At 46.9% G+C, this 26,803-nt stretch overlaps 1 protein-coding gene across 1 annotated transcript; it reads left to right on the plus strand.

Moving 5' to 3' along the window:
- The first annotated feature begins 10,307 nt into the window (after positions 1–10,307).
- On the plus strand, positions 10,308–23,073 carry LOC122922772 (hyaluronan-mediated motility receptor-like). The gene is given in 8 exon segments (XM_044273497.1): positions 10,308–10,399; positions 10,878–11,009; positions 11,839–12,837; positions 12,839–12,925; positions 13,015–13,108; positions 21,290–21,466; positions 21,993–22,155; positions 22,935–23,073. Coding segments are annotated over 8 exon segments (1,764 nt in total). The 3' UTR covers positions 22,955–23,073.
- The last annotated feature ends 3,730 nt before the right edge of the window (positions 23,074–26,803 follow it).

The following is a 26,803-nucleotide window of genomic DNA, read 5'->3' on the forward strand; positions in this document are numbered from 1 at the left end:
GTACCACTCACAGGTACACTATTAGCATAGGGATCATCTCACCAGGACAGGCACACAGGGCTATTAGGGCCCATTCACTCACTGCTGCTGCAAACGTCTCCTTTCACATGGGACAAAGTGCATAACGCACTTCGCCACATCTTTGGGCGATTTGCGCTTTGCACATTGTCCCATGGGGAAGGAGAGGTTTGTTCTATAAAGGTAAAAAAAACAAAAAAAAAAACACCAGTAAGCAAACGGGTTAATGTTCAGTTAAAAAAGTTAAAGTTTATATGTTCTGTTGCAAAGTTAATAAAAATTATTGCGTTGCGGCCTGGTTTTTTTTACCTTCCAGGTGGACCAACCGATCGACCAGCTGCAGCACCGATGTGCATTCTGACAGAAGCATTGCGCTGCTGTCAGATTACACGCAAGTCGGTGTATGCGGCGCTGCAAGACGAGATTTTCTCCTCTGCAGTGACAGATACGTTTGCCCAGGCATACGAGCTGAGGAGGAGGCGGCGTTCCTATGCTTTGGCAAACACTTTGTATAAAAAAAAATCCCGGCAATGATTTATTCATCCACATCGATTGATGTGAATGGAGAAATCTGGTTTGCCAGGGCATACGAGCTAAGTGGGTATGGATGTAGGGCGGAGCTCCTATGTCCTGGCAGACGCCTTTCCCCTCCATTTTTTTTTTTTTTGGCAGAGATTTTTTCATCCACATTGAATGAAGAAATCTGTGCCGTTCATTTTTTTCTTTCAGCCCAGAGGCTGAACGGAAAAAAAAATCTCATTACCTGTATTCTCAATATAAGGAGAATAGCAGAAACTCCTAATGCTGGCCATACATGTAATGATTGCGGAGACCCTCAAATGCCAGGGCAGTACAAACACCCCACAACTGACCCCATTTTGGAAAGAAGACACCCCAAGGTATTTGCTGAGGGGCATATGGAGTCCATGAAAGATTAAAATTTTTGTCCTAAGTTAGCGGAAATTGAGACTTTGTGAGAAAAATAAAAAATCAATTTCCGTTAACTTATGCGAAAAAAAAAAAATTCTATGAACTTGCCAGGCCCCTCATTGGATACCTTGGGGTGTCTTCTTTCCAAAGTGGGGTCACATGTGGGGTATTTATACTGCCATGGCTTTTTAGGGGCCCTAAAGCGTGAGAAGAAGCCTGGGATCCAAATGTCTAAAAATGCCCTCCTAAAAGGAATTTGGGCACCTTTGCGCATCTAGGCTGCAAAAAAGTGTCACACATCTGGTATCGCCGTACTCAGGAGAAGTTGGGGAATGTGTTTTGGGGTGTCATTTTACATATACCCATGCTGGGTGAGATAAATATCTTGATCAAATGCCAACTTTGTATAAAAAAAATTGGAAAAGTTGTCTTTTGCCAGGATATTTCTCTCACCCAGCATGGGTATATGTAAAATGACACCCCAAAACACATTCCCCAACTTCTCCTGAGTACGGCGATACCAGATGTGTGACACTTTTTTGCAGCCAAGGTGGGCAAAGGGGCACATATTCCAAAGTGCACCTTTCGGATTTCGCAGGCCATTTTTTACACATTTTGATTGCAAAGTACTTCTCACACATTTGGGCCCCTAAATTGCCAGGGCAGTATAACTACCCCACAAGTGACCCCATTTTGGAAAGAAGACACCCCAAGGTATTCCGTGAGGGGCATGGCGAGTTCCTAGAATTTATTTTTTTTTTGTCGAAAGTTAGTGGAATATGAGACTTTGTAAGGAGAAAAGAGGAAAAAAAAATCATCATTTTCCGCTAACTTGTGACAAAAATAAATAAATTCTAGGAACTCGCAGTGCCCCTCACGGAATACCTTGGGGTGTCTTCTTTCCAAAATGGGGTCACTTGTGGGGTAGTTATACTGCCCTGGCAATTTAGGGGCCCAAATGTGTGAGAAGTACCTTGCAATCAAAATGTGTAAAAAAAAAAATGGCCTGCAAAATCCGAAAGGTGCACTTTGGAATATGTGCCCCTTTGCCCACCTTGGCATCAAAAAAGTGTGACACATCTGGTATCGCCGTACTCAGGAGAAGTTGGGGAATGTGTTTTGGGGTGTCATTTTACATATACCCATGCTGGGTGAGAAAAATATCTTGGTCAAATGCCAACTTTGTATAAAAAAATGGGAAAAGTTGTCTTTCTCGCCCAGTTTCCTTGGGGGACACAGAAGACCTTGGGTATAGCTCATCTCCATAGGAGGCGTGACACTAAGTGAAAACTGTTAAGCCCCTCCTCCACAGCTATACCCTCAGCCTGGAGAGAGAGACTGCCAGTTTTTTGCTTAGTGTCCAAGGAGGCAAGACACTCCCTGCTACTGCAGGGCTGTTTTCCCCTTGTTTTAAATTTTGATTTTTACTTTTTTCTTTTCTTTTTGTTCCAGATCATCAGGGACAACAGAGACGCACTAGACCTCTGTTTCTCCCGGGGTCGAGCTGCGCCAGTGCCGGTCATCCGCACTGCTGCCTCCCCCACAGAAGGCAAGGTGGATCAGGGCAGCCCAGCTCCCCTACATCCCGCCAGCACAAGGGTCGCCCGCACGCCAAGTCCCTCTTCCAGCGTCCTGCCACTACGGTGCCAGTAGCTGAAGGGGCGACCCTGCTGGAACGGACCGAGGGTGAAGACGGCTATGGTGAGAGATTGGCTTCTCCAGCCCTACGTCCCCACCCCTCACCCCTCACCCCACCCCGGTCTCCTGCGTGCCTGACTCCCATACTGACAGGGCCTCTGGACCCTTTTGTCCCTGCTAGCCCCTGGCTGCCACAGGGCGACATTTTGCTCCCATAGGACATGGCACCCTTCTTCCTGCAAGAAGAATGCCTGGGGAGCTGCAGACCTAGCTGCCCCTGACGTAGGGGTTAGGCAGGATTCCCACCCTCACAGACCCGGTCTCAGGGTCCCCCTCCCTCTTACCGGCCACTGCTTCAGGGCCACAGGGCCCGCGCCTTGCTGCCCCTGGTCCATCACGGGCTCCGGTCCGGTCAGCACTAATATTCCGGTGCGGCCGGGCGCCGCAAAAGATTTTAGGTTCCGCGGCTCCCGCGGCGGTCCGCCATTCCAGGCCTCCTTACTTCCGGCAGGCGGGGTGGGCTCCCGCGGCCAGCGAGCCACCATTCCAGTCCTGTCTCTCCGGCCGGCCGGGTGGGCTCCCGCGCCGGCGAACCGCCATTCCGGGCCCCTATCTCTTCTGGCCGGCGGGGTGGGCTCCCGCGGCCGGCATTGGGCTATGCCCAGCAGGTGGCGGTCGGCGGGGCTCCGCTACTTGGTCCCAGGCTTCGGCCTGCTGTGCCGCAATCCCGACCGGCCCGCGGGTGGGCTCCCGCGGCCGGTTTGAAGCGCCGTTCCGCCCCAGGTCCCGGCGGTATGACGGGCCGGGGGCCGCAATTTAGCCCCCGGCTTCGCGGCCTACTAGGCCGCAATCTTCCGGTCTCTGGTGGAGGGGGCGGGAACTTCTCCAGGCGCGAATTTTCCCGCCTGGAGGTTCCTCCGCCCCCAGGGGATCGCACGCCGCCCTCCAGGCCGGATCCCTGTTAACCCTTTGGGTGCAGGCCGGCTCCCAAAATTGGGTCTGTATAGTTGGCCCCCATTTTTTTCTCAGGGCCCCTATATGGTGGCTCCCCTTTAGCCTCAGAGGCTGAGTTGAAAGAAAAAAAAAAAAAAAAAAAAAAAAAAAAATGAAATAAAAATAATAGATCATGATTTCTATTGGGCTGCGCTTGACGCTGCAGCCTCATCAGTAATGCTGCATGTCTGCATGACCTCCTTCCACAGGCGGCATGGTGTTGCGCTCCCAGCCTGCGTCGCTGCTAGGGCATTTCCCCTTTTAGGCGGTTTTCTTGCCTCTTCCAGGATACGGCGCTGGCCAAGTGCATTCGGCCCTCTGTAGGCAGCATTCATCGTCTCTCCAGTTATGGTGCCTGCCATGTGCATCCCCCCCCCCCCTCCTAGGCGGGCTACTGCACTCTCCCTGGCTGGCCATGTGCATGACCCCCTTCTTGGGCGGAATGCTGCACCTTCACCGGATACGGTGCTGGCCTTCTGCACGACCCCCTTCCATAGGTGGAACGCTGCACTCTCTGGATTTGCTGCCGGCCATGTGCGTGACCCCCTTCCGTGGGCGGAACGCTGCACTCACTGGATTCGCTGCCGGCCATGTGCGTGACCCCCTTCCTGGGCGGAACGCAGCACTCTCACTGGATCTGATGCCGATCATGTGCATCCCCCCTTTTTTAGGCGGGATACTGCACTTTCACCGGATACGGTACTGGCTGTGTGCACGACCCCCTTCCAGGCGGCGCTGATGTGCTATGATGTACTTATGTACTATGTTATTATGCTGCACTCTCGCTGATGTGCTATGATGTACTTATGTACTATGTTATTGTGCTGCACTCTCACTGATTGCGCTGCCGGCCTTTTCTTAGGCGGTATGCTGCACTCTCATTGGATTCCCTGCCGGCCTTAGGTATGCCTCCTTCCCTCAGACAGCATACATACATCCCTCTGTCTTTGGGTGTTTCCTCGCAGGTACGTTGCTGGCCACGTGCATGTACCCCATACATGGCAGGGTGCTTGCACTCTCGCTGGATCCGCTGTCGGCCATGGGCATGACTCCTCTTCCGTAGGCAGTGTACGCACTCTTGCTGGATTCGCTGCCAGCCAGGGGCATGCCTTCCTTCCTCAGGCGACATGCACGCGTTCTTAGTGACTGTGGTTGTCTCTCGCCAGTACGTTGCTGGCCATGTGTATGACTCCCATGCATGGCGGTGTGCTCGCACTCTCCCTGGAGGAGATGCTGGCCATGTGCTTTACCCCCTTTTTCTGGGCGGTGTGCTACACTCACCGGATACATTGCTGGCCATGAGAATGGCCCTCTATCATGGGTGGAACGCTTGCACTTCCATTGGATACGGTGCTGGCCTTGTGCGTGACCACTTCTCACTTCAAGGGCAGAATTTGGCACGCTCCTGGGATTCACGGCTGTCCTTATGTGGCTGGGCTGGACTTGTACATGTCCCCATTCATTGGCAGAGTAGTTACACTCTCGCTGAGTTCAGTGTTGGGTGTATTATTGCACACTCATTTAATGCTAGGATACCCTGTGCATGTTCCCCTTTCACTAGATGGACCTCCTGCATTCCTGCTGGTTTATAGGGTATGTCCTGCTTCTCTGAAGTAGGTTCGGCCTTAGGCATCACTCCCTTTTGGGACCGGTCTTTGCACTCTTGCCAACTGTAGTTGGCCAGGTACAATTTCCCCCCTTTCGGGGTGGACTGATTGCGTTCCGTCGCATGCTATACTGGTTTTGTGCATAACTCCCTTTCAGGTTGCACTTTGCGATTCCGTACATGCTGTGGCGCTCTGGGACGAGCCCCCCTTTTTTCTAGGTGGGTTGGCCTTCTCGCTGCTTGCGGGGCTGCTCGTTCGTATGCCTCACCTGCTTCCTGCGGCATACCTTTGTTTCTTGGGAGCCGATGCTTGCCGCCAGCCTTGCACTCGTCCCTAGGGAGTTCCTTCTGTCCTCTTGACCGGACAGGCTCTATTTCTCTCTGCTGCACCGAGCTGGGTGGTGCTCATTCATTTAGTTGGCCTTTCATTCCAGGGAGTGTTCGTGGGTCCTAGATGCATGCCCTTTGCGTCCTTCTGCAGCATTGCTTCCCTGCGCTAGTGGTCCCATGGTCGAGAGTGCTGTTGTCTGCGGGGCCTCTCGAATTCTTCATTGGCGCTGTCAGGACTGCGGTTCCCTTGCCTGCCGCAATTTCCTCCTCTTCGGATGCAGTGTGGTATGAGTCCTTCCTCTTGGCGCCTCTACGCTTTCTGTCTGATCTGCTGCCGGGTTCGGGCTGCTCTTCTCGGGACGGTCACCCAACTTCTCTTGGGTGCTGGATTACCCAGGTCCGGAGGACCTCCGCCTTGGGTTCTTCAAGGTATTCGCCTTCTGCGAGGCGGTGGACCGGGCGTCTCAGTGTAGCGGGTTCTGTTTTTGAGCTGTCTTATGGCTTCCCTGTTGCCCACTCCTCCTCCTTTCGGTTGGAGGGTGTTATGTCGGCCTCTGTCTCGACTGCCTCTTTTCGCCGGCTTTGTTTGGCTCCCGCTCTATACAGATCACTCCGATGTGGCTTCCCACAAGACTACGGAGGCTGTGTTTTCACTGTCCTCCCCTCTGGGGTGAGCCTGGTTGTTCCTGTGGATGGTTCCGGTGTTCCTTTTGGCCTCGTACTGTCTCCCTTGTTCGCGCTGGCTGTATTAGCTGTGTGCTTATTTACCGAGTCTACCGCGTTCTGTCCTCCCGCTGGGTGCAGATTGCGTGGCCCGTTCTAAGACGATGGTCCTGATGTAGACTTACCTTCTCGGTAACTTGGGGGGACTACCTTTTCGGTTCAGATTGTCCTTTGATCCCACACAGGGGCTGTTCAACGTGGTTACATCAGCATGGTCTTTAGCCTGCCTTCTCCTGGCGTCTGGCGGATCCTTTTGGGTCTTTGCATCTGTCCTTCTGCTCCCCATTCGGGTGGATGCGGGTCAACGTTGTTCGGGGCCGACGGGGCTAGTTTTGTCGACCCTTCTGCCCGTGTTACTGGTCTGCGCCTGTTCTCATTGGGTTTCGCCTGCTTGCCAGGCGACTCCAGCGGGTTCACTGCTGTCCACTCCTGGCTGTGTCTCGTCCAGGTTCTGTCGTAAGATTTAGGGTTTTTTGTCTGGGGTTCTGTGGAAAGCTGTGCATTCCCCACTCTGAAGTTCTTTCCCCATGGTTCTGTCTTTTGGTTGAGGTGTCAAGTGTCGGCGCTGTTCTTCCTCTTCCAGCGTTCCCGACCCTCTGGGCCTGCCAAGACCTTCTTCCTCGGAGTGGCTCTTTGGTTCCTCTGTGCTGTCCTTCGGTACCGCCCTGGGGACTATATCCAGAGCTCTCGGCGCTCCAATCTTGCCCTTGGAGCTGTTACAGGAGTTCACTCTATCCTTCTGTCCTGTACGGTTGTGTTCCGTATCAGTCGTGTCTCTGACGGGTGCCGGCATGGCCCCCTTTTTTTGTTATGAGTTTTCTGTCCTTTCTAGGACAGGGCTGTTCTGCATCTCGTTTCTTCCTTCCTTCCTTCCTTCTGAAGGTGGTGTTGCCTTCGCTTCAACACCTCACCTATTTGGACGTTGTTTGGGCCTGGCCGTTGTTTACTTGGAGATCTCCGACTCTTGCAGTCGTTCGGCCTCTTGGGTTTCCAGGAGGTCTGTGCATAGGGTTGGCAGACTCCAGGGTGGTTTTCCTCCGCTTGATCAGGTTGGCTATTGCTGAGGTTACCGCACCTAGGGCAGGATTCTGTCTTTGGTGTCACCGTTCCTTTCACCAGAGCGGTCGGTGCCTCCTGGGCCGGAGGCATTGGGCTTCGGCCGTGCATTTGGGCACGGTGGCCACAGGTCTGCCTTGCACGCCTTTCTGAGTTCTACAGGGTGCATACTCTGACTTTGGCAGATGCTGCCTTACCCCGCCTGGGTTTACAGGCGGCGGTTCATTGATGCCTTTCGGGTGCTTCGCCTTGGTGTTGTGGTCCCTCCCCCTTTTGGACTGCTTTTGAACGTCCCAAGGTCTTCTGTGTCCCCCAAGGAAACTGGGCGAGAAAACGAGATTTTTGTATAACTTACCAGTAAAATCTCTTTCTCGCTCTTTCCTTGGGGGACACAGCACCCACCCATTAATTGTTTTTTCTCTGTGCGTTTTCCGAGTTTTTGTTACCCGTTGGGTAGTTGGCTTGTTGGTTCCTTGTTGGACTTTGCCTTTTCTCACTGCTTGGACACGCAACTGGCAGTCTCTCTCTCCAGGCTGAGGGTATAGCTGTGGAGGAGGGGCTTAACAGTTTTCACTTAGTGTCACGCCTCCTATGGAGATGAGCTATACCCAAGGTCTTCTGTGTCCCCCAAGGAAAGAGCGAGAAAGAGATTTTACTGGTAAGTTATACAAAAATCTCGTTTTTGCCAAGATATTTCTCACCCAGCATGGTTATATGTAAAATGACACCCCAAAACACATTCCCCAACTTCTCCTGAGTACGGCGATACCAGATGTGTGACACTTTTTTGATGCCAAGGTGGGCAAAGGGGCACATATTCCAAAGTGCACCTTTCGGATTTCACCGGTCATTTTTTACACATTTTGATTGCAAATTTCTTCTCACACATTTGGGCCCCTAAATTGCCAGGGCAGTATAACTACCCCACAAGTGACCCCATTTTGGAAAGAAGACACCCCAAGGTATTGTGAGGGGCATGGTGAGTTCCTAGAATTTTTTATTTTTTGTCGCAAGTTAGTGGAATATGAGACTTTGTAAGAAAAAAATAAAAATAAAAAATAATCATCATTTTCCGCTAACTTGTGACAAAAAATAAAAAGTTCTATGAACTCACTATGCCCATCAGCGAATACCTTAGGGTGTCTACTTTCCGAAATGGGGTCATTTGTGGGGTTTTTCTACTGTTTGGGCATTGTAGAACCTCAGGAAACATGACAGGTGCTCAGAAAGTCAGAGCTGTTTCAAAAAGCGGAAATTCACATTTTTGTACCATAGTTTGTAAATGCTATAACTTTTACCCAAACCATTTTTTTTTTGCCCAAACATTTTTTTTTTATCAAAGACATGTAGAACAATAAATTTGGCGAAAAATTTATATATGGATGTCGTTTTTTTTGCAAAATTTTACAGCTGAAAGTGAAAAATGTCATTTTTTTGCAAAAAAAATCGTTACATTTTGATTAATAACAAAAAAAGTAAAAATGTCAGCAGCAATAAAATACCACCAAATGAAAGCTCCATTAGTGAGAAGAAAAGGAGGTAAAATTCATTTGGGTGGTAAGTTGCATGACCGAGCGATAAACGGTGAAAGTAGTGTAGTGCCGAAGTGTAAAAAGTGCTCTGGTCATGAAGGGGGTTTCAGCTAGCGGGGCTGAAGTGGTTAAAGAGGATCAGTCACCACAAAATGCAATCTGAAAGCACCATGTTATAGAGCTGGGGTAGCTGAGGGGATTGGTGCATGGTTTTGTGGGAAAAAATTCAGTAAAACTAACTTGTACACCATCTTGGCTTTTTGTAACAGCTATTTGTACAGGGAGGCAGTATCAGTGACAGCTTTGTCTGTTCATTTGTTCTCAGTGCTATCAATCACTGATGACCTTTCTGTTCTGTACCCATAGGTATTCACAGGAGGTTGGCCCCTTCGCCTCATGTAAATTTAAGTCGGGTGTTTAAAAATGGAGCCTGCTCATGGGCTCCATAGCTGCCAGGTGCCAGCTCTTTTAAACAGTAGGCAATAGGGAATAATGTATGCGATTGTCGGTAATGTCGATCGCATAAATTTATAGCGAGCATCGGGGAGCCAGAGTGTGTGCGCTAGCCTCTTTATTCCTGAGTCATACGAGACTGCCACACACTGGTTCCTATGGAAACCCTGCCTGTGGCCTGTCCACTCACAGCAGCACTCACCGCTGGGACCTGCATCTACACTGAGAACTGAGGCCTAAAACTTGTGGAGTGCACATGCGCAGCCACCCTCCATTTATTTCTATGGGGTTGGCTATTTCAGTCGGCCCCATAAAAATGAATGTGTGCTCCCATTCAGGACTATGGGGGAGAGCACTTATTGGTGGTCAAAGGTTCGCCGAAACGCACGTCGGGGCTGGCGCCATCCTGGTGGAGACACAGCATGGGTAACTGTTCTTTGTCCCTTTTTATGTATTTGATACACTAATGCACTTGCACTTTATTTGGTTTTCTATATCAATATGGACCATTTTTTTTAACTTTGTATCTGCTGTGTCCTCCAGGTGATGTTGCCTTTCCCTGTATTGATGTCTTTTTAATCATGTATTTAATTTTGTAATAGTTTTTGTATTTGATTTGCAAGCAGTCTGGTATTGCTTTATAGGTATTAAGTTATTATACCATAGGCTTTTTTTTATGATAAGTCCAACCCATTAGGGAGTCAACTTGGCAGATATGTTCATTTTTGGGGCTTCTTGGTTGTTGTATTCTGCGTAAAAACTGCAGGATATTTTTTTGTTACTCTGAGCGAGACCACTCATTCCTATGGGATCACCACTACACTGCTAACTTGCCACGACACTCGTCATGTGACCAATGTAGCCGTCCCCTAACACTCCTATCTTATATTCTGGGCTGTGGTCACATGTCCAAGCAGCGCTTATTTCCTGTTATGTCCATGGACATGTCAAAGCAGCAATGGGAGCAGTGATGGTATCATAGTCAATCCCCCTGAGTGGTAGGGGTGGTGCTGAGAAAGAAATGCATCATGGGTTTGGTTGGCCAGAGGAAGTGCTATGTACAGAGTGAAAACTGGGCAGGAGAGTGCGGACTGGAAAGCATGGGGAAGATGGACATGAGGTAAGTGACTACATGAGCAAATCTACTGAAAACCATTAATCTGGAAATCCCATATAAGGGGGCTGTGCAAAAGGTCTCAAGGGTCCATTCACACGTCCGTAGTGTATTACACCTGGCCGGCACCCCCATAGAACTGCCTATTGTCAAATGCGGACATGTGCTGTTTTATTTCAGAAGCCACAGACTGGAAGATCGGGGCTGCACTCCGGAAATGCGGATACACTGTGCTGTCTGCATCTCTTCCGGCCCCATAGAGAATAAATGGGTCAGGATTCGTTGTGCATCATTTGCGGAATGGATCCAGACCCATTCCACGGACGTGTGAATGGATCCTTAAGAGTAAAAATAAGGTAACTGAGGTGTATTACAAAATGTTATAGGCTTATAGTTATAGATCCCAAATACCATCTAAAAATCCATATACAATATATGGTAGATATGTACAGTATAACTGACCTGTAATTCCTTGCTTCCACAGTCCAAGACTTATCTTTGTGTTTTACAGGAAAAATCTAGAGCTGGAAAAAGCGAAAGAAAACTGCAAAATAGAAATTTCACAGCTGAAAGTGGAACATAACAGCACCCTGTCCAAACTCTCCGACTATGAAAGGTAACAGAAGTAGTTTATTTTGGGCACTAAATGAAACTGCTGCCAAAGGAAAGATTCATCTAGACTGCCACCTGATCTTAAGGCTAGGTCTACGCGACAACATTTGTCGCGTGACATTTTGTTGCACTAATGTCGCTTGACAATTTTTATAATGGCAGTCTATGGTGTCTCACTGCAACATGCTGTGACTGCGACGCAACAGTCGCAGAAAAATCCATCTCAAATGGGAGGGTGTTTTTTGTGGGGGATGAATAGTTGGAAAATCTCTTCAACCCTTTCAGCCTCATGGAGGTTTTTGCCTTTTCAGTCCTTTCCTTTCAGAGCTATCCATATGGTGGTCCCACTTCCTCCCAACTAAGACTTCACAGGAAGCTGGTTTGTGCAAGGAATGCCCCAGTGGCTAGGTATATTTACACCTGCTTCTTAGTCTGAGTATTATCCTGTGTTCCTATGGAGCCCTGCCACATGTCTCAGCTCCATAGGAACTAATGTGCAGCAGCCTCTATCATTCAGGAATACAGAGGCTTCTGCATGCACTCCGGCTTCTCATGATCCTCGCTAGGGTGAGCCAGTAAGTACACACCCGGATCTAAGGAGCTAAAAGTATGTGATCAATGTTATCTTCAATCACATACATTAGTCCCGTGTGTGTTAAAAACAGCAAGCACCCAGTGGCTATAGTGCCGGCCGCACTCATGAGCTGGAGCCATCTTTAAAGTTCTGCCCAGTTCCGTGCATGTACAGTGCTGGTCGGGAAGGGGCTAATTTTAGAACCCTTTTGGTGTGTTATTTCTTTTTTGTTGCATAATGGTGTTGTTTTTGTTTTTAGTTTGCAGGTTTCAACAACAACAGAAATTGAGTCTCTGAAATCCACTAATGCTTCCTTACTGGAGAAGTGTGCTGCAGCCAGAAATGACAGTAACGTTTTACAACAACATCTCGAGAGTAAAGTAAAACTCGTACAAGAGTTGGAAATGCAAATTTGTAATCTGAAAGCAGAGTCGAACCAGACTACAGAAGCATTAAAAAACCAATTGCTTGAGCTCCAGGAAACATTGAACAACACTGAAAAAAGATTTGGCGGGCAGCTTGTTGAGCTCCAGGAGGTCGCAGCAAAAAGAGAGGGTGAATTAAAACAGCAGCTTCTTGAGCTCAAGGAATCATCTGCTAAGAATAGAGAAGCTTTGGAACATCAGCTTCTTGAGCTCCAGGAGTCCTCAGCCAAGACTAAGGAAGATTTGGAGCAGCAGCTTCTTGAGCTCCAGGAGTCCTCAGCCAAGACTAAGGAAGATTTGGAACAGCAGATCCTTGAGCTTCAGGAGTCTTCTGCCCAGACTATTGAAAGACTGGAACAACAGATTATTGACATCAGAGGCACAAAAAAAGTATTAGAGCAACAGCTGTATGAACTACAAGAAACCTCATGCAAAACCATGGAACACTTGCAGCAGCAGTCTGAGCTTCAGCACACTAAGGAAATGTTGGAGAGACAACTTTATGACCTCCAAGAGACCTCAAAAAGGACCAAGGAAGGATTGGAAAAACAACTGTTTGATCTGAAAGAGTCCTCAAGCAAAACAGTATTTGAATTAGAGCTTCAAGTACTTGAGCTGCAGAAAGAGTCTTTCAAAACTAGAAATGAAATGGCACAAAAGCATGAGGAAATGGTGAGCAAAGAGAAGGAAGCAATGGAGAAAGAAATTCATGAACTGAGAATTGCGTCTATCAAAATCGAGAAAGAACTAGAGCAACTTCATGAGCTGAAAGACTCCAAGAAAAACAAATAAACGGTTAGAGATGCAAGTCCACGACCTTCAGAAGATGCTGACCATAATTGAGCATGAATTGGAGGGGAAAAATAGTGAACTTAAAAGTCTTAAATCCCAACTCCAAGAGCTACAAGAGGAATATTCCAAGTAAGTTTAAGAAAATACAACTGTAGTACAGGAGTATTAGTCTTCATGTGCACTTTCTATTTATATACATTTCTTGTTTTTCCACACAGTAAAGAATCTGAATCTACTGAGACAATTTTATCAGAAGTGAACAAGTGGCGTACAATGTTTGAGGAGCTGGAAAATAAAGTTCGACCTTTCCAGGTATACTTGTTTTTATTAATCAGTTTGTGTAGATGGAGACCTGTGTGGATCACCACTACCATTCAGTAGTGTAGACCACATGGTATGAGACCTCTTGCAATTAGCAGTGCAGTCACGTTTACATTTCTAGCACCCCCCCCCCCCCCCCCTTGCTTTATTACCAGAATTGGTAAGTTTTGGCTTTAGCTGGATATATTAACGTGCGTCTCAAGTAATAAATAAGACCATATGTTGCAGTACATTTCCGGTTTTCGATTGTGCCGGTGAAAACTGATCCATCCCCATTGACTTTCGTTGTGTGCCAGGATGGATCTGTTTGGCTCAGTTGTCAGACGGACACACAGCGTTTTGGTGTCTGCCTCCAAAATGGAATGGCGACGGAACAGAGCCAAACTGATGACTTCTGAGCGGATCCTTTTCCATTCAGAATGCATTAGGACAAAACTGATCTCTGAACGAATGTCACAAACGGACAGCCAAAACACCAGTGTGAAAGTGGCTTAAAACACATCGGTCACTGGAGTATGGGACATACAGGAGATCTAGTGTCAGCTCCATTTTCACAGCGTGTATAGAGTCCAGTATGTAACATAGTACATAAGGCCGAAAAAAGACATTTGTCCATCCAGTTCGGCCTGTTAACCTGCAAGTTGATCCAGAGGAAGACAAACAAAACCTGTGAGGTAAAAGCCAATTTTCCCCACTTTAGGGGAATAAAAAATTCCTTCCCGACTCCAATCAGGCAATCAGAATAACTCCCTGGATCAACGGCCCCTCTTGAATTCCTTTATTGTACTCCCCATCACCACCTCCTCAGGCAGAGAGTTCCATAGTCTCGCTGCTCTTACCGTAAAGAATCCTCTTTTAGGTTTGTGTACAAACCTTCTTTCCTCCAGACGCAGAGGATGTCCCCTCGTCAGTCACAGTCCTGTGGATAAACAGATGATGGGATCGATCTCTGTACTGACCCCTGATATATTTATACATAGTAATTATATCTCCCCTCAGTCGTCTTTTTTTCTAAAGTGAATAACCCTAATTTTGATCTTTCAGGGTACTGTAGTTGCCCCATTCCAGATATTACTTGGTTGCCCTCCTCTGGACCCTGTCCAGCTCTGCTATGTCTGCCTTGTTTACAGGAGCCCAGAACTGTACACAGTACTCCATGTGTATGGATAGAAGAAAACATACAAAGAATGTGGCACTTGCTATTAAACTTTTTATTTCCTCATTAAAATGCAAGCAAGCAGGCAAATCTGTGCTTCCTCAAGTGTAACCCTAGAAGTGTAGATCTGCACAAAATGGCTGTTTGCTTGCCTGTATCACATATTGTACTTGTACAGGTCCTTCTAAAAAAATTAGCATATTGTGATAGTTCATTATTTTCTGTAATGTACTGATAAACATTAGACTTTCATATATTTTAGATTTATTACACAAAACTGAAGTAGTTCAAGCCTTTTATTGTTTTAATATTGATGATTTTGGCATACAGCTCATGAAAACCCCAAATTCCTATCTCCAAAAATTAGCATATCATGAAAAGGTTCTCTAAACGAGCTATTAACCTAATCATCTGAATCAACTAATTAACTCTAAACACCTGCAAAAGATTCCTGAGGCTTTTAAAGGGATTCTGTCACCTCCCCTAACCCAAAAAACGATTTTAAAGCAGCCATGAAGCACAGCTTACCTGGATTAGGCTGTGCTCTTTTATCTTGTAATCCGTCCAGCAGTTTCAGCAAAAAACGACTTTTATTGATATGCAAATGTGTCCTGAAGGTGCCCAGAGGGGCGTTTTGTTCCTCTTAGAGAGCCCAGTACCGCCCCTCTTACAGTGCCCAGCCCGCCTTCCTTGCACTGTCTAACTGTCCCCAGCCTGCCACAGCCTCTCATCCCTCTCCTCCCCCTCCCTCATGGCCGAACAAACTCTCGCACAGGCGCAGTACCCACTGAGGGCTGCGCCTGTGCGATCAGCAGGAGACTGAGGGCAGGAGCTTCATCCTCGTCGCTGGGCATGCGCCGAGCCCAGGGACGTCCGATGCTCGCTCTTCCCTCAGTCAGCAGGGAAGAGCGAGCATCAGACGTCACTGGGCTCGGCGCATGCCCAGTGACGAGGATGAAGCTCCTGCCCTCAGTCTCCTGCTGATCGCACAGGCGCAGCCCTCAGTGGGTACTGCGCCTGTGCGAGAGTTCGTTCGGCGCGAGGGAGAGGGATGAGAGGCTGTGGCAGGCTGGGGACGGTTAGACAGTGCAAGGAAGGCGGGCTGGGCACTGTAAGAGGGGCGGTACTGGGCTCTCTAAGAGGAACAAAACGCCCCTCTGGGCACCTTCAGGACACATTTGCATATCAATCAAAGTCGTTTTTTGCAGAAACTGCTGGACGGATTACGAGATAAAAGAGCACAGCCTAATCAAGGTAAGCTGTGCTTCATGGCTGCTTTAAAATAGTTTTTTGGGTTAGGGGAGGTGACAGAATCCCTTTAAAAACTCCCAGCCTGGTTCATTACTCAAAACCGCAATCATGGGTAAGACTGCCGACCTGACTGCTGTCCAGAAGGCCATCATTGACTCCCTCAAGCAAGAGGGTAAGACACAGAAAGAAATGTCTGAACGATAGGCTGTTCCCAGAGTGCTGTATCAAGGCACCTCAGTGGGAAGTCTGTGGGAAGGAAAAAGTGTGGCAGAAAACGCTGCACGACGAGAAGAGGTGACCGGACCCTGAGGAAGATTGTGGAGAAGGACCGATTCCAGACCTTGGGGGACCTGCGGAAGCATTGGACTGAGTCTGGAGTAGAAACATCCAGAGCCACCGTGTACAGGCGTGTGCAGGAAATGGGCTACAGGTGCCGCATTCCCCAGGTCAAGCCACTTTTGAACCAGAAACAGCGGCAGAAGCGCCTGACCTGGGCTACAGAGAATACAGAGAAGCAGCACTGGACTGTTGCTCAGTGGTCCAAAGTACTTTTTTCGGATGAAAGCAAATTTTGCATGTCATTCGGAAATCAAGGTGCCAGAGTCTGGAGGAAGACTGGGGAGAGGGAAATGCCAAAATGCCTGAAGTCCAGTGTCAAGTACCCACAGTCAGTGATGGTCTGGGGTGCCATGTCAGCTGCTGGTGTTGGTCCACTGTGTTTTATCAAGGGCAGGGTCAATGCAGCTAGCTATCAGGAGATTTTGGAGCACTTCATGCTGCCATCTGCTGAAAAGCTTTATGGAGATGAAGATTTCATTTTTCAGCACGACCTGGCACCTGCTCACAGTGCCAAAACCACTGGTAAATGGTTTACTGACCATGGTATTACTGTGCTCAATTGGCCTGCCAACTCTCCTGACCTGAACCCCATAGAGAATCTGTGGGATATTGGGAAGAGAAAGTTGAGAGACGCAAGACCCAACACTCTGGATGAGCTTAAGGCCGCTATCGAAGCATCCTGGGCCTCCATAACACCTCAGCAGTGCCACAGGCTGATTGCCTCCATGCCACGCCGCATTGAAGCAGTCATTTCTGCAAAAGGATTCCCGACCAAGTATTCAGTGCATAACTGAACATAATTATTTGAAGGTTGACTTTTTTTGTATTAAAAACACTTTTCTTTTATTGGTCGGATGAAATATGCTAATTTTTTGAGATAGGAAATTTGGGTTTTCATGAGCTGTATGCCAAAATCATCAATATTAAAACAATAAAAGGCTTGAACTACTTCAGTTGTGTGTAATGAATCTAAAATATATGAAAGTCTAATGTTTATCAGTACATTACAGAAAATAATGAACTTTATCACAATATGCTAATTTTTTTAGAAGGACCTGTATTATAACGAGGAATTTATAATGGTGAGTGCCGCACTCTGAATCTTTCTGTATGTTGATGACTGAACTGTCGGCAGAAAAGCTGTTTAAAAGGTTTAATGTTAAGCATTTATTTCTTATTATAAATATTTTTGATATATTTATTTTTCATATCACTATGTAAATTTTTATTGTTTTCACCCTTTGCCACTGAGCCTACTGCGTGGAGACTTCATCTTGGAATAAATATTGGTGATGCATTTCCTTTATTTCCTGAACGTAATTATGGGGGCTGCCATCTTGTGTGAGCTGTTTTAACAGCATTTAGAAAGCATTAAGAAAATTGCTTTATGGTAGCTCCTAGAGTTGTTGCGATACCAAATTTTTTATTCGGTTTCGATACCATGAAAAAGTATTGCGATATTCGATACCACGCGAAAAAAATAAACCAAAAAAGCCACGTGCATTCCACATTTTAAAAAATGGCGATCGCGCAAATTATATTTTATTTTTTCTGTTCACCACCTAGATTTTTTTTTAAATTTTTTAATAGTTTGGACTTTTCTGACGTGGCGATATGCAAGATGTTTATAATTTATATATTTTATATGTGAAATTGGGAAAAGGGGGTGATTTATACTTCATATTTTGGTGGGGGTTTTTTTTATTTTATTTTTTTACTTTTTATTTAATAACTATTTCCCCCCTTAGGGGCAAGAACCTGGGATCTTTCATCCCTTGTCCTATTCAGCCTGATAGATCTCTATCAGGGTGAATAGGACTTCACACTGTCCCTGCTGCTCTGTGCTTTGTGCACACGGCATCAGGGATGTTATGGCAGCCAAGGCTTCTGTAGCGTCCTGGCTGCCATGGTAACCGATCCGAGTCCCAGGCTTACCCAGCTGGGGCTCCGATCAGAAGCTGCCACTGCACCACCAATGAGGGGGAGGGGAGAGGACCCTGTGCCCACTGCCACCAATGATTTTAATACTGGGGGGTTGAGAGGGGCAGGCGCACTGTGCCACCAATGATTTTAATGGGATGGGGGGTTGAGGAGGGGCACACTGCACCACCAATGATAATTACCCCTTTATAAAGGAGGCAGGTACTGGCAGATCAGCGGCAGTTAACCCCCGCCACCTGCCAGGGAGTCTTGCTCAGAGTCCTCATTAGAAGAGGTGTGTTCTGAGTAAAAAGTTGTCAGATGCTGACTTTCTCACTGGAGGAACAGTCATCCAAACTGTCCGCTATGGTACACAATCTCATTGCAGCAGTTATAGAAACCTTGCAGGTTGAGGATCCTACACCCTTATCTGGCGGTTCTAGTTTTTCCTTCAGGTGATCCTGTCGCTCGCCAAAAGTTTTCCCCAACCACCCGGAGTTTGATTCCTCCCTTTCCAAGGAATGCAACTTCCCTGACGGGCGTTTTGCTTTGCCGAAACATTTGATGTATTCTATCCCTTTCCAGAGGATTTGACAAAGTGGGTGTCTCCTATTGATCCTCCGGTATCCTGCCTGGCCAGAACACCACCTTGCCTACGGCGGATGGGGCTTCCTTCTCACACCCCAGGGATAAGAAATTGGAATCTCTTGCCAAATCTTTTGAAGCAGTTGACACTGCCCTGCGCCCGGTTTTGGCATGGCTTGGCAAGGCTGACAGAGTGGGCAAACAAATTACATCAGGGCCCTGCCTCTGGGGACACCCTGGAGGAACTCTCGGATATTGCAGTGCAACTTTCCCACGCCAGTTCTAACATCTGTGAGACCTCTCTGGACGCGGCTAGGTTTTTTGCCCGCTCTTTGGCCCCTTTGAGTGGCTATTTGCCGTACCCTGTGGCTGTCTTGCTGGGCAGTGGATAAACCTCCCTCCATATTGCAGGTAGCAGACTTTTCGGCAAGCGTCCGGATGAGATGATCTGATGCTACAGGGGGTATAAGCACCCATTTGCCACAGATCAGGACGTGCTTCCACTGGTCTAAAAAGGCCTGTTTTTTCGGCCATTTTGGAGTTCCTCCAGCCTGAAGCGGCCAGCTGACAAATCTGCCCCAGAGCAGAAGCGCCAGCCATCTTTCAAGCCTCGCCAGTCGGGCTCAAAGTCCTATATGCTCGGCGCTCTCCAGTCCTCTGTTTGAGCCTTTGCAGCAGGTGTCCCTTCACTTTCTGTTCTACAAGGTGGCCTTTTTGGTGGCAATCACTCGTGGCTCTTTCCTGTCGGTCGCCCGTGTTTTATCCTCAATCAGGACAAAGTAGTCCTTCGCCCTGTCCAGTGCTCCCTTCCGAATGTCATATCTGCATTATCTCAATGCAGAGATCATTCTCCCTTTTTGTCCTGCCCAGTCTCATCTTCGTGAGCAGTCGCTCCACACTCTGGATTTGCTTCAGGCCGTTCACATCTATCTGTCTCAGACATCCTCTTTCCAACGTACAGATTCGCTATTCGTCATTCCAGAGGGACCGAGACAAGGGCTGTGTGCGTCCAAATCTTCAATTTCCTGATGGATTTGTTTGGCCATTGTGGAAGCGTACCGCATCAGTGATCGGGCTCTGCCCTTCCGGGTTACTGCTCATTCTGCTTGGGCAGTACATCATGGGGCATCGGCCCTTCAGGTGTGCAAGGCGGCTACCTGTTTCTTTGCACATATTTTTCCAAATTTTACAGAGTACACACCTTTGCATCTTCTGACGCTTCTCTAGGGTGTATAGTTTTGCAGAATGCAGATCTCTGGCCAGATGGCTTCTTCGTTTGACCCACCCCTGGGACTGCCCAGTACCGTCCCACGGTCAAGCCTTTGTCCCCCAAAGATACGGATGAGAACTTGTCCCCCAAAGATACGGATGAGAACTTGTCCCCCAAAGATACGGATGAGAACTTGTCCCCCAAAGATACGGATGAGAACTTGTCCCCCAAAGATACGGATGAGAACTTGTCCCCCAAAGATACGGATGAGAACTTGTCCCCCAAAGATACGGATGAGAACTTGTCCCCCAAAGATATGGATGAGAACTTGTCCCCCAAAGATATGGATGAGAACTTGTCCCCCAAAGATACGGATGAGAACTTGTCCCCCAAAGATACGGATGAGAACTTGTCCCCCAAAGATACGGATGAGAGAGATTTCTTCTGTTCATTGTTGGCCATAACTCCCACCCACTCTCTGGTTACAGGCCCTATTGTGGCCTGCATGGTTCAGGGTTTGTACATTGTTTGGTTTCCCTTTTTTTTGCTCCTACTGCTTTTGCACATACTGTTTTTAGCGTGGTCCCTGTAGGAAGGTTGTAACTGGAGGGAGAAGCTCACACTTAGTGTTGCCTCCTAGTGGCAGCATCTATACCCACGGTTAAGCCTGTATCCACAAATGAACGGAAGAGAAATTGTTCAAAAATCTAGTTTAGCCTGCAGAATAAAGTTTACAATATACCTAGTCTAGAAGTTGCCCTGCATGATGGATGTGATGTTGGCAGCAATAGGATTTTCAGGCAGGAGCACCACATGAGTTCTAGCGCTGCCAATCCAAGTAACTTTGAGATGGTAAGTATATTGAAAACTTTCTTCCGCAGGGAAGTTGGGATTAATTGAGGTAGATTGATCGGATCCGGAAACCATCTCTAAGAGCAGCCGGGCAAGATGCCTGTCCCCAGTCGTATACAGAAATTAGAATTAAAACTGCAATCAGAAAATGTAAAAAGTGTCCTTTTTTATTTTATGGATTTTTATTCTGATAAACATCCTTGTAATTAAAGGAAATGTCCAGATTTAGAAAGTCCTGCAATTTATTTATTTTATTTTTTGTTAAACTGGACAGGCCCTAAAAGGGTTTTCCAGGATTTTACAATTGGTGACCTATCCTTGGGCTAGGCCAACATTATCATATTGGTGGAGTCTTGCATTTATCAGCTGTTGGAGTAACTCCAGTGCTGATTACTACATGACTCTGTCCTATCGCTTGAAGAGCAGCACAGTAACCAGCTCTGTCCACTACACAATGGCTGGAGCTGTGTAGTTCTGGCTCCTGCTTTAGAAATAGGTGATCAGTGGGTGTCACATCCCGACCGATCTGTTAGGGCTCATGCACACGACCATATGCCCTCCAAAACATGTGGGCCATATGTCCTGGAGTGGCATACATTGTGCGCATCGGGCCGTCCGCGGGACTATTGTCCCGCACTCATAATATCATGTGTGCGGGATAATGGTACCGCAGGCGGCCCGATGCGCACAGCATCATTGTGACCTAAGATGTATGCCGCTCCGGGTCATGTGGCCCGCTCACAGACTGTTTCGGAGGGCATACAGTAGTGTGCATGAGCCCTTATTGATGACCTATCCTAGGAAACCCTTTAAGTTTGTTCTAAAGCTTCTCCTTCATATCTGTATAATCTCACTACAGCAACAATTAGATGCGTTTGAAGCTGAAAAAAACGCCTTACTTAATGAACATGGCGCAGCCCAGGATGAACTGAACAAGCTGAGTGACGCATATGCCAAACTGCTTGGACATCAGAATCAGAAACAGAAGATCAAGCATGTAATGAAGCTAAAGGCAGAGAACACTCAGCTCAAGCAGGTACTACATGGATTTTGAAGAGTTGGTTTTCTAACGCCAGCCCTGTAGATCCACATTCTTTCAGACACTAGGAGCCCCCTTTTTATAGTGAACAGTCCTAGGCAAAAAGTGATTATCTTAATACAGGCCTCTTGTGGAGGTGGCAACGTTTGCCTGTATGCCCCTTTTGTCTAGTACGGTTCACTATAAAGGGGCTCTTAGTTTGGCTACCTCTTATAGAGGAGAATAAATGCAGTAGAGATGTATTAAACCTGTACATATAAGCATTTTATAGATTGCCCCAGAAAAGACCTGTATAACAAGCTATAAAATGCTACTGTGTATAGGTTTAATAACACGTTCTCTACTCCCTTTCCCACCACAATCGGAAACGCCCAAACTAAGAGCCGCCTCGTTACCGTGAACCGCGCTAGATGACTAATATAAGCAAAAATTTTGTTCCAGAAGAGGTCTGTACAGCAAATTATAAAACGCATGGCAGGTTTAACCATAGTCTCAATTATTTTTCTCCATTCCCTCAAAACAGGAGATTGCCAAACTAAAAGCCCAGCTTTCCAAGGAGAAGAAAACAGAAAAGCTGCTCCAATCCCAATTAAATGACCTACAAGGTGTAAGAAAATATGATCCATCCAAAGCGTTCCAGCAGGATGTCAAGGAAAATGTGTATCCTAAAGCCCCATTAAGAGATGGTAAGATGGCAAACTCCTTGTGTATCACCTCTGCAGGATTATAACCTGGTTATGTGGTGTGCAGCGGAGCTAAGATGTGTCATCCGTCACTACTTTGGGGTATTTGTACTTAGTCTGGCACCGATCAACTATAAAACAAGTTGATTGGTGCTTGCCTTCCAGCATACAACTTTATACGTTGGGGCAGTAGGCTAACTGTAACCCACCCGCCATCTGAGTATCTGATCGTTGTGACAAGTGTCACTCAAACTATTCCGTGTGAAGTTGGCAGGGGCATACGGAAAGCACACGGATCATCCGTATGTCCATTCCGCAAAAAAGAATATGCGGATAGCACACAGACCACATCCATACTTTGTGGAACGCAAAGCGGATACGATCATGTGCATTAGAACAGCCTTCTTTCAGAGGGTAAGCCTGGCCTTACACAAGTATATTCAGCTGAGCCCTGGAATGCAGTAAACAGAATTTATCACCAGAACAGACTCCATTTAGAGGAGCCATAAGGAAAACGGCCAGCAAGTGCTCCTGCTAAGCAAACCGTAATGTGAATTTAGCATCCCGCCCGACTTGCTGGTCATGCAGGACACCTTTCTTGCCTGTACCAGACGTCTCCAGGATCAACCCTATTAAACCAGGCATATAGCTTGGTAAGGTTGATCCATCTGAATAGAATAGATCCTGTTGACAGAATCTTTTTTAAGTTCATTTTCTATCAGTGTAATACATGAAATGTGTTATCTGTATGATATCTGAATCCTAATTTTATTTCATTACAGGAAACAGAAACAATAGCTGAGGAGGCATTTTCTTTCAGCACGATACGTATGGTTTTAAGTGTAGCACTGTATATTTTTGTCACATGAAATGCAGACTATAATATAATTAAATCATGTAAATGAACTTTTATTTCCTATACACTACTTGTTTTATTGTCTTTTAATAAAGTTTTTCCTCATGTATTACACTTCACTATATAGCAGCGGCGCTTCACTGGTGATGCCTACGATATACTTTGTGTATCATGTCAGTTTCATACAGGAAAGTTCAATATACTAGCTAGGGTTACACGTAAAGTATCCACTTACATTTAGTCCCAATGTGCTAATCTTTACTACTGTCCTATTGGGGCACGTGGGAAGTGTCCTACTTTCACCTTCTGTGACTAATCCAGGTTTTGGAGAGGACCATATGGCTAGGACACATCTACGAGGCCAAAGGGAAAATTATCACAAGATGACATCACACAATCACAATAAGGTAAATTACATTTAATTTCATTCTGCATCAGGTTACTTACATATTTGTGCAACTAGACTCTCGTGACCCATTTCATGTAGTCCCATAAGCAACATGTCTAATTTTGTGACCTAGTCGTTATGGTTCCATTTGTCATGGATGAGCAGTAACAGACCTGCCCACACATAAATGCAAAGTCTCCATGCTCATACTGTATATGAAATAGTTTGTATGGGCATAACATAATACGATTTCACAATGCTTGGACAACCACTCGATAATACCTTGCAGTATGATTTCTTGGTATTGGCTAGTCTGGTCTGTTTATATTCCTGCTGAGAATCGTGCCTCAAGTCTAACTTCATGTAACTTTGACTTGTATGTATAGCATACACTTCCAAAGCTGGCACAATCCCTCTAAGGATGGATTTTCAAGTTATACAGCCCTTCCCCCTAGAGAACATGGAGCAGAAGTGTGCATGCCTGACCTTTCGCTCCATCAAAATGGGGGAACAGGATTGGTGGGGGTCCCTGAGGTTGGACCCCCAGCAATCGGCTAGTTTTCTCCTATCCTGAGGAATCTCTCATGCTCTTGGAAGTTGTAGTTTTACCACAGCTGGAGTGCCAAGGGGTAAGCCATCACTGCCCTATAATGTATTAACCTGTAGAGGATCCACGCCGTACATGTACGGCACAGATGTCGTTGACTGATAGCCGGACCCCTGCTGCATGAGCTGGCATCAGTGAAATCACCCTTGATGTGCCATGGTCAGTGCTCACTGTGATGTCCTTGCGGGTATCAGAGCTTCAATCAGGTCCCTGTACTGTTGTGAGAGGGACCCGATGGCAGGGAAGGCAGCCAAATGCCTTCCTTAGGCACTGTGGCTTCCTTCCGGGAGAGCCTGTGAGATCCAGCCCCCTGGATCTCACAGGCAAACAGGCTGTAAGTGTATTACAGTCTGTAGTACACTTAGAGCCAATGCATCACAATACAGAAGTATTGTGATGCATTGCAAACGGGATCAGACCCCCAAACTGCAAAAAAATATAAACTTTTTTTTTTGTCACCTTACAGCAGTGTTTCCCAACCAGTGTGCCTCCAGCTGTTGCAAAACTACAACTCCCAGCATGCCCGGACAGCATTTGGCTGTGCGGGCATGCTGGGAGTTGTAGTTTTGTAACAGCTGGAGGCACACTGGTTGGGAAACACTGCCTTACATCACTAAAAGTGCAACACCAAGCGATCAAAAAGGCGTATGCCCCCCAAAATTGTACCAATCTAACATGCACCTCATCCCTCAAAAAATTATACCCTAACTAAGACAATCGCCCAAAAAATAAACTGTCTCTCAGACTATGGAGACACTAAAACCTGATTTTATTTATTTTTTGTTTTAAAAAATGCTGTTATTGTGTGCAACTTGCGTAATATAAAAAAAAGTATACATTAGGTATCGCCGCATCCGTAACAACCTGCTCTATAAGAATATCACATGACCTAACACCTCAGAGGAACACAAAAAAATAAAAACTGTCTCGAAAGCTTTTTTTGGCACCTTACATCACAAAAAGTGTAAGTGCAATCGATCCAAAAATCATGCACCCCAAAATAGTGCCAAACGGCCATCTCATCCCGCAAAAACGATAACCTACCTACGACAATTGCCCAAAAAATAAACTATGGCTTTCATAATATGGAGACACTAAAACATGATTTTTTATATTTTTTTTCAAAAATATTGTGCAAAACTTACATTAAAAAAGACATTAGTATTTCCGCGTCCGTAAGAACCTGCTTTATAAAAATATCACATGACCTAACCCCTCAGTTAAACACCGTAAAAAAAACATTGTTAAAAAAGCCACTTTTTTTGTCACCTTACATCACAAAAAAGTGTAATAGCAAGCGATCAAAGTCATACACCCTACAATAGTACCAATCAAACGGTCATCTCATCCTAAAAAAAAAATGAGCCCCTACACAAGACAGTCGCCCCAAAAAATAAAAATACGGCTTTCAGAATGTGGAGTCACAAAAAAAATCCTTTAAAAAAAAAAAAAAAGCTTTTATGTAAAACTGAAACAAACAACCAAAACAAGTTGTCGTATTTGGTATTATCGCGGCCGTAGCAACCTCTAGAAAAAAAAAACCACATGATCTAACCTAAAAAATAAAACGGTGCCAAAACAGCTATTTTTGTTACCTTGCCTCACAAAAAGTATAGAGCAACCAAAAATATATGTACCCTAAAATAGTACCAACAAAACTGCCAACTTTTTCTGTAGTTTCCAAAATGGGGTCACTTTTCTGGAGTTTCTACTCCTAGGGGAGCTTCAAATGGGACATGGAGTCAAAAAAACAGTCCAGCAAAATCTGCCTCCCAAAAACCATATGGCATTCCTTTCCTTCTGCGCCCTGCCATGTGCCCGTAGAACAGTTTACAACCACATATGGGGTGGTTCTGTAAACTGCAGAATCTGGGCTATAAATATTGAGTTTCTCGTTAATGGCATTGGGGGACACAGTACCAGGGGTAGATGCCCAGCTACTACTAGGAGCCACTAGATATGAAAAAAAGTTTGCTCCGCCCAGGTGGACCATACCCTCTCCACAGCACTAGGCTATTCAGCTTTAGTCTAGTGTCCGTAGGAGGCGGACCTGACCTGCTTTTTTCCTGCAGGTCTTGCTACTATTTTCTTAAATTTTTTCATCTTAATTTTTTTTTCTCTCTCCTGCAGGTTTTCACCGGCTGCAGGCGGTTGCTCCATCGTGGGCTGCCACTTTAGCTGCACTCCCTGCGGGCACGTACTCTGGTATGTCGCTGGTCACCCACTCCCCATTGACTGCATCCGTAGTGGCATGCTGGCTTTCCCACGGTCCCCGTGTTGAGTCTGCCAATGGATGGGGTGACCCTGCGTCCCTGCCCCAGAGTTAGTGGGGGTCCCGGGTTAGGTCCCCTGTTGTGGGCCGGGGATGGCATCCACTTTGTCGGTGGTCCGAGGTGCTACATCCATTTCATCATCTCCCCCAAGCAAGGCCTCTTTCCGTCCGTCCCCCGTGGTCTTTTTCTCTTCTCCCTGACCACTCTGCTTCCTTTGCGGCCTAACCCCGTCCACTCCCTGGCCATCCATCTACTTTAGTCCCCGGCTTCTGCCGGAACTAGGCCGAGTTTTCTCCGGCCCGGGCCCCTGGTGCTCCCTCGTCACAGTTTTTCCCCTCCCTGAGCATCAGTTTTTTTTAATATTCTGGAGGGCCCCCGGTCTCCCGCGGTTCCGTCCTGCCGATGGCGCACCTTTTGCGGCCACCTTATTAATCGAGGCCCCGGCTTCCTCCATGCCTAGGCCGCATTCTCTCCCGCCCCCTTCCCTAGTTTCCTGGGCTTTTGCTGGCCCCTCCCTGCTCCTCTCA

The sequence above is a fragment of the Bufo gargarizans genome, unplaced genomic scaffold, assembly GCF_014858855.1.
Source record: "Bufo gargarizans isolate SCDJY-AF-19 unplaced genomic scaffold, ASM1485885v1 fragScaff_scaffold_695_pilon, whole genome shotgun sequence".
In the NCBI taxonomy this organism is placed as follows: Eukaryota; Metazoa; Chordata; class Amphibia; order Anura; family Bufonidae; genus Bufo; species Bufo gargarizans.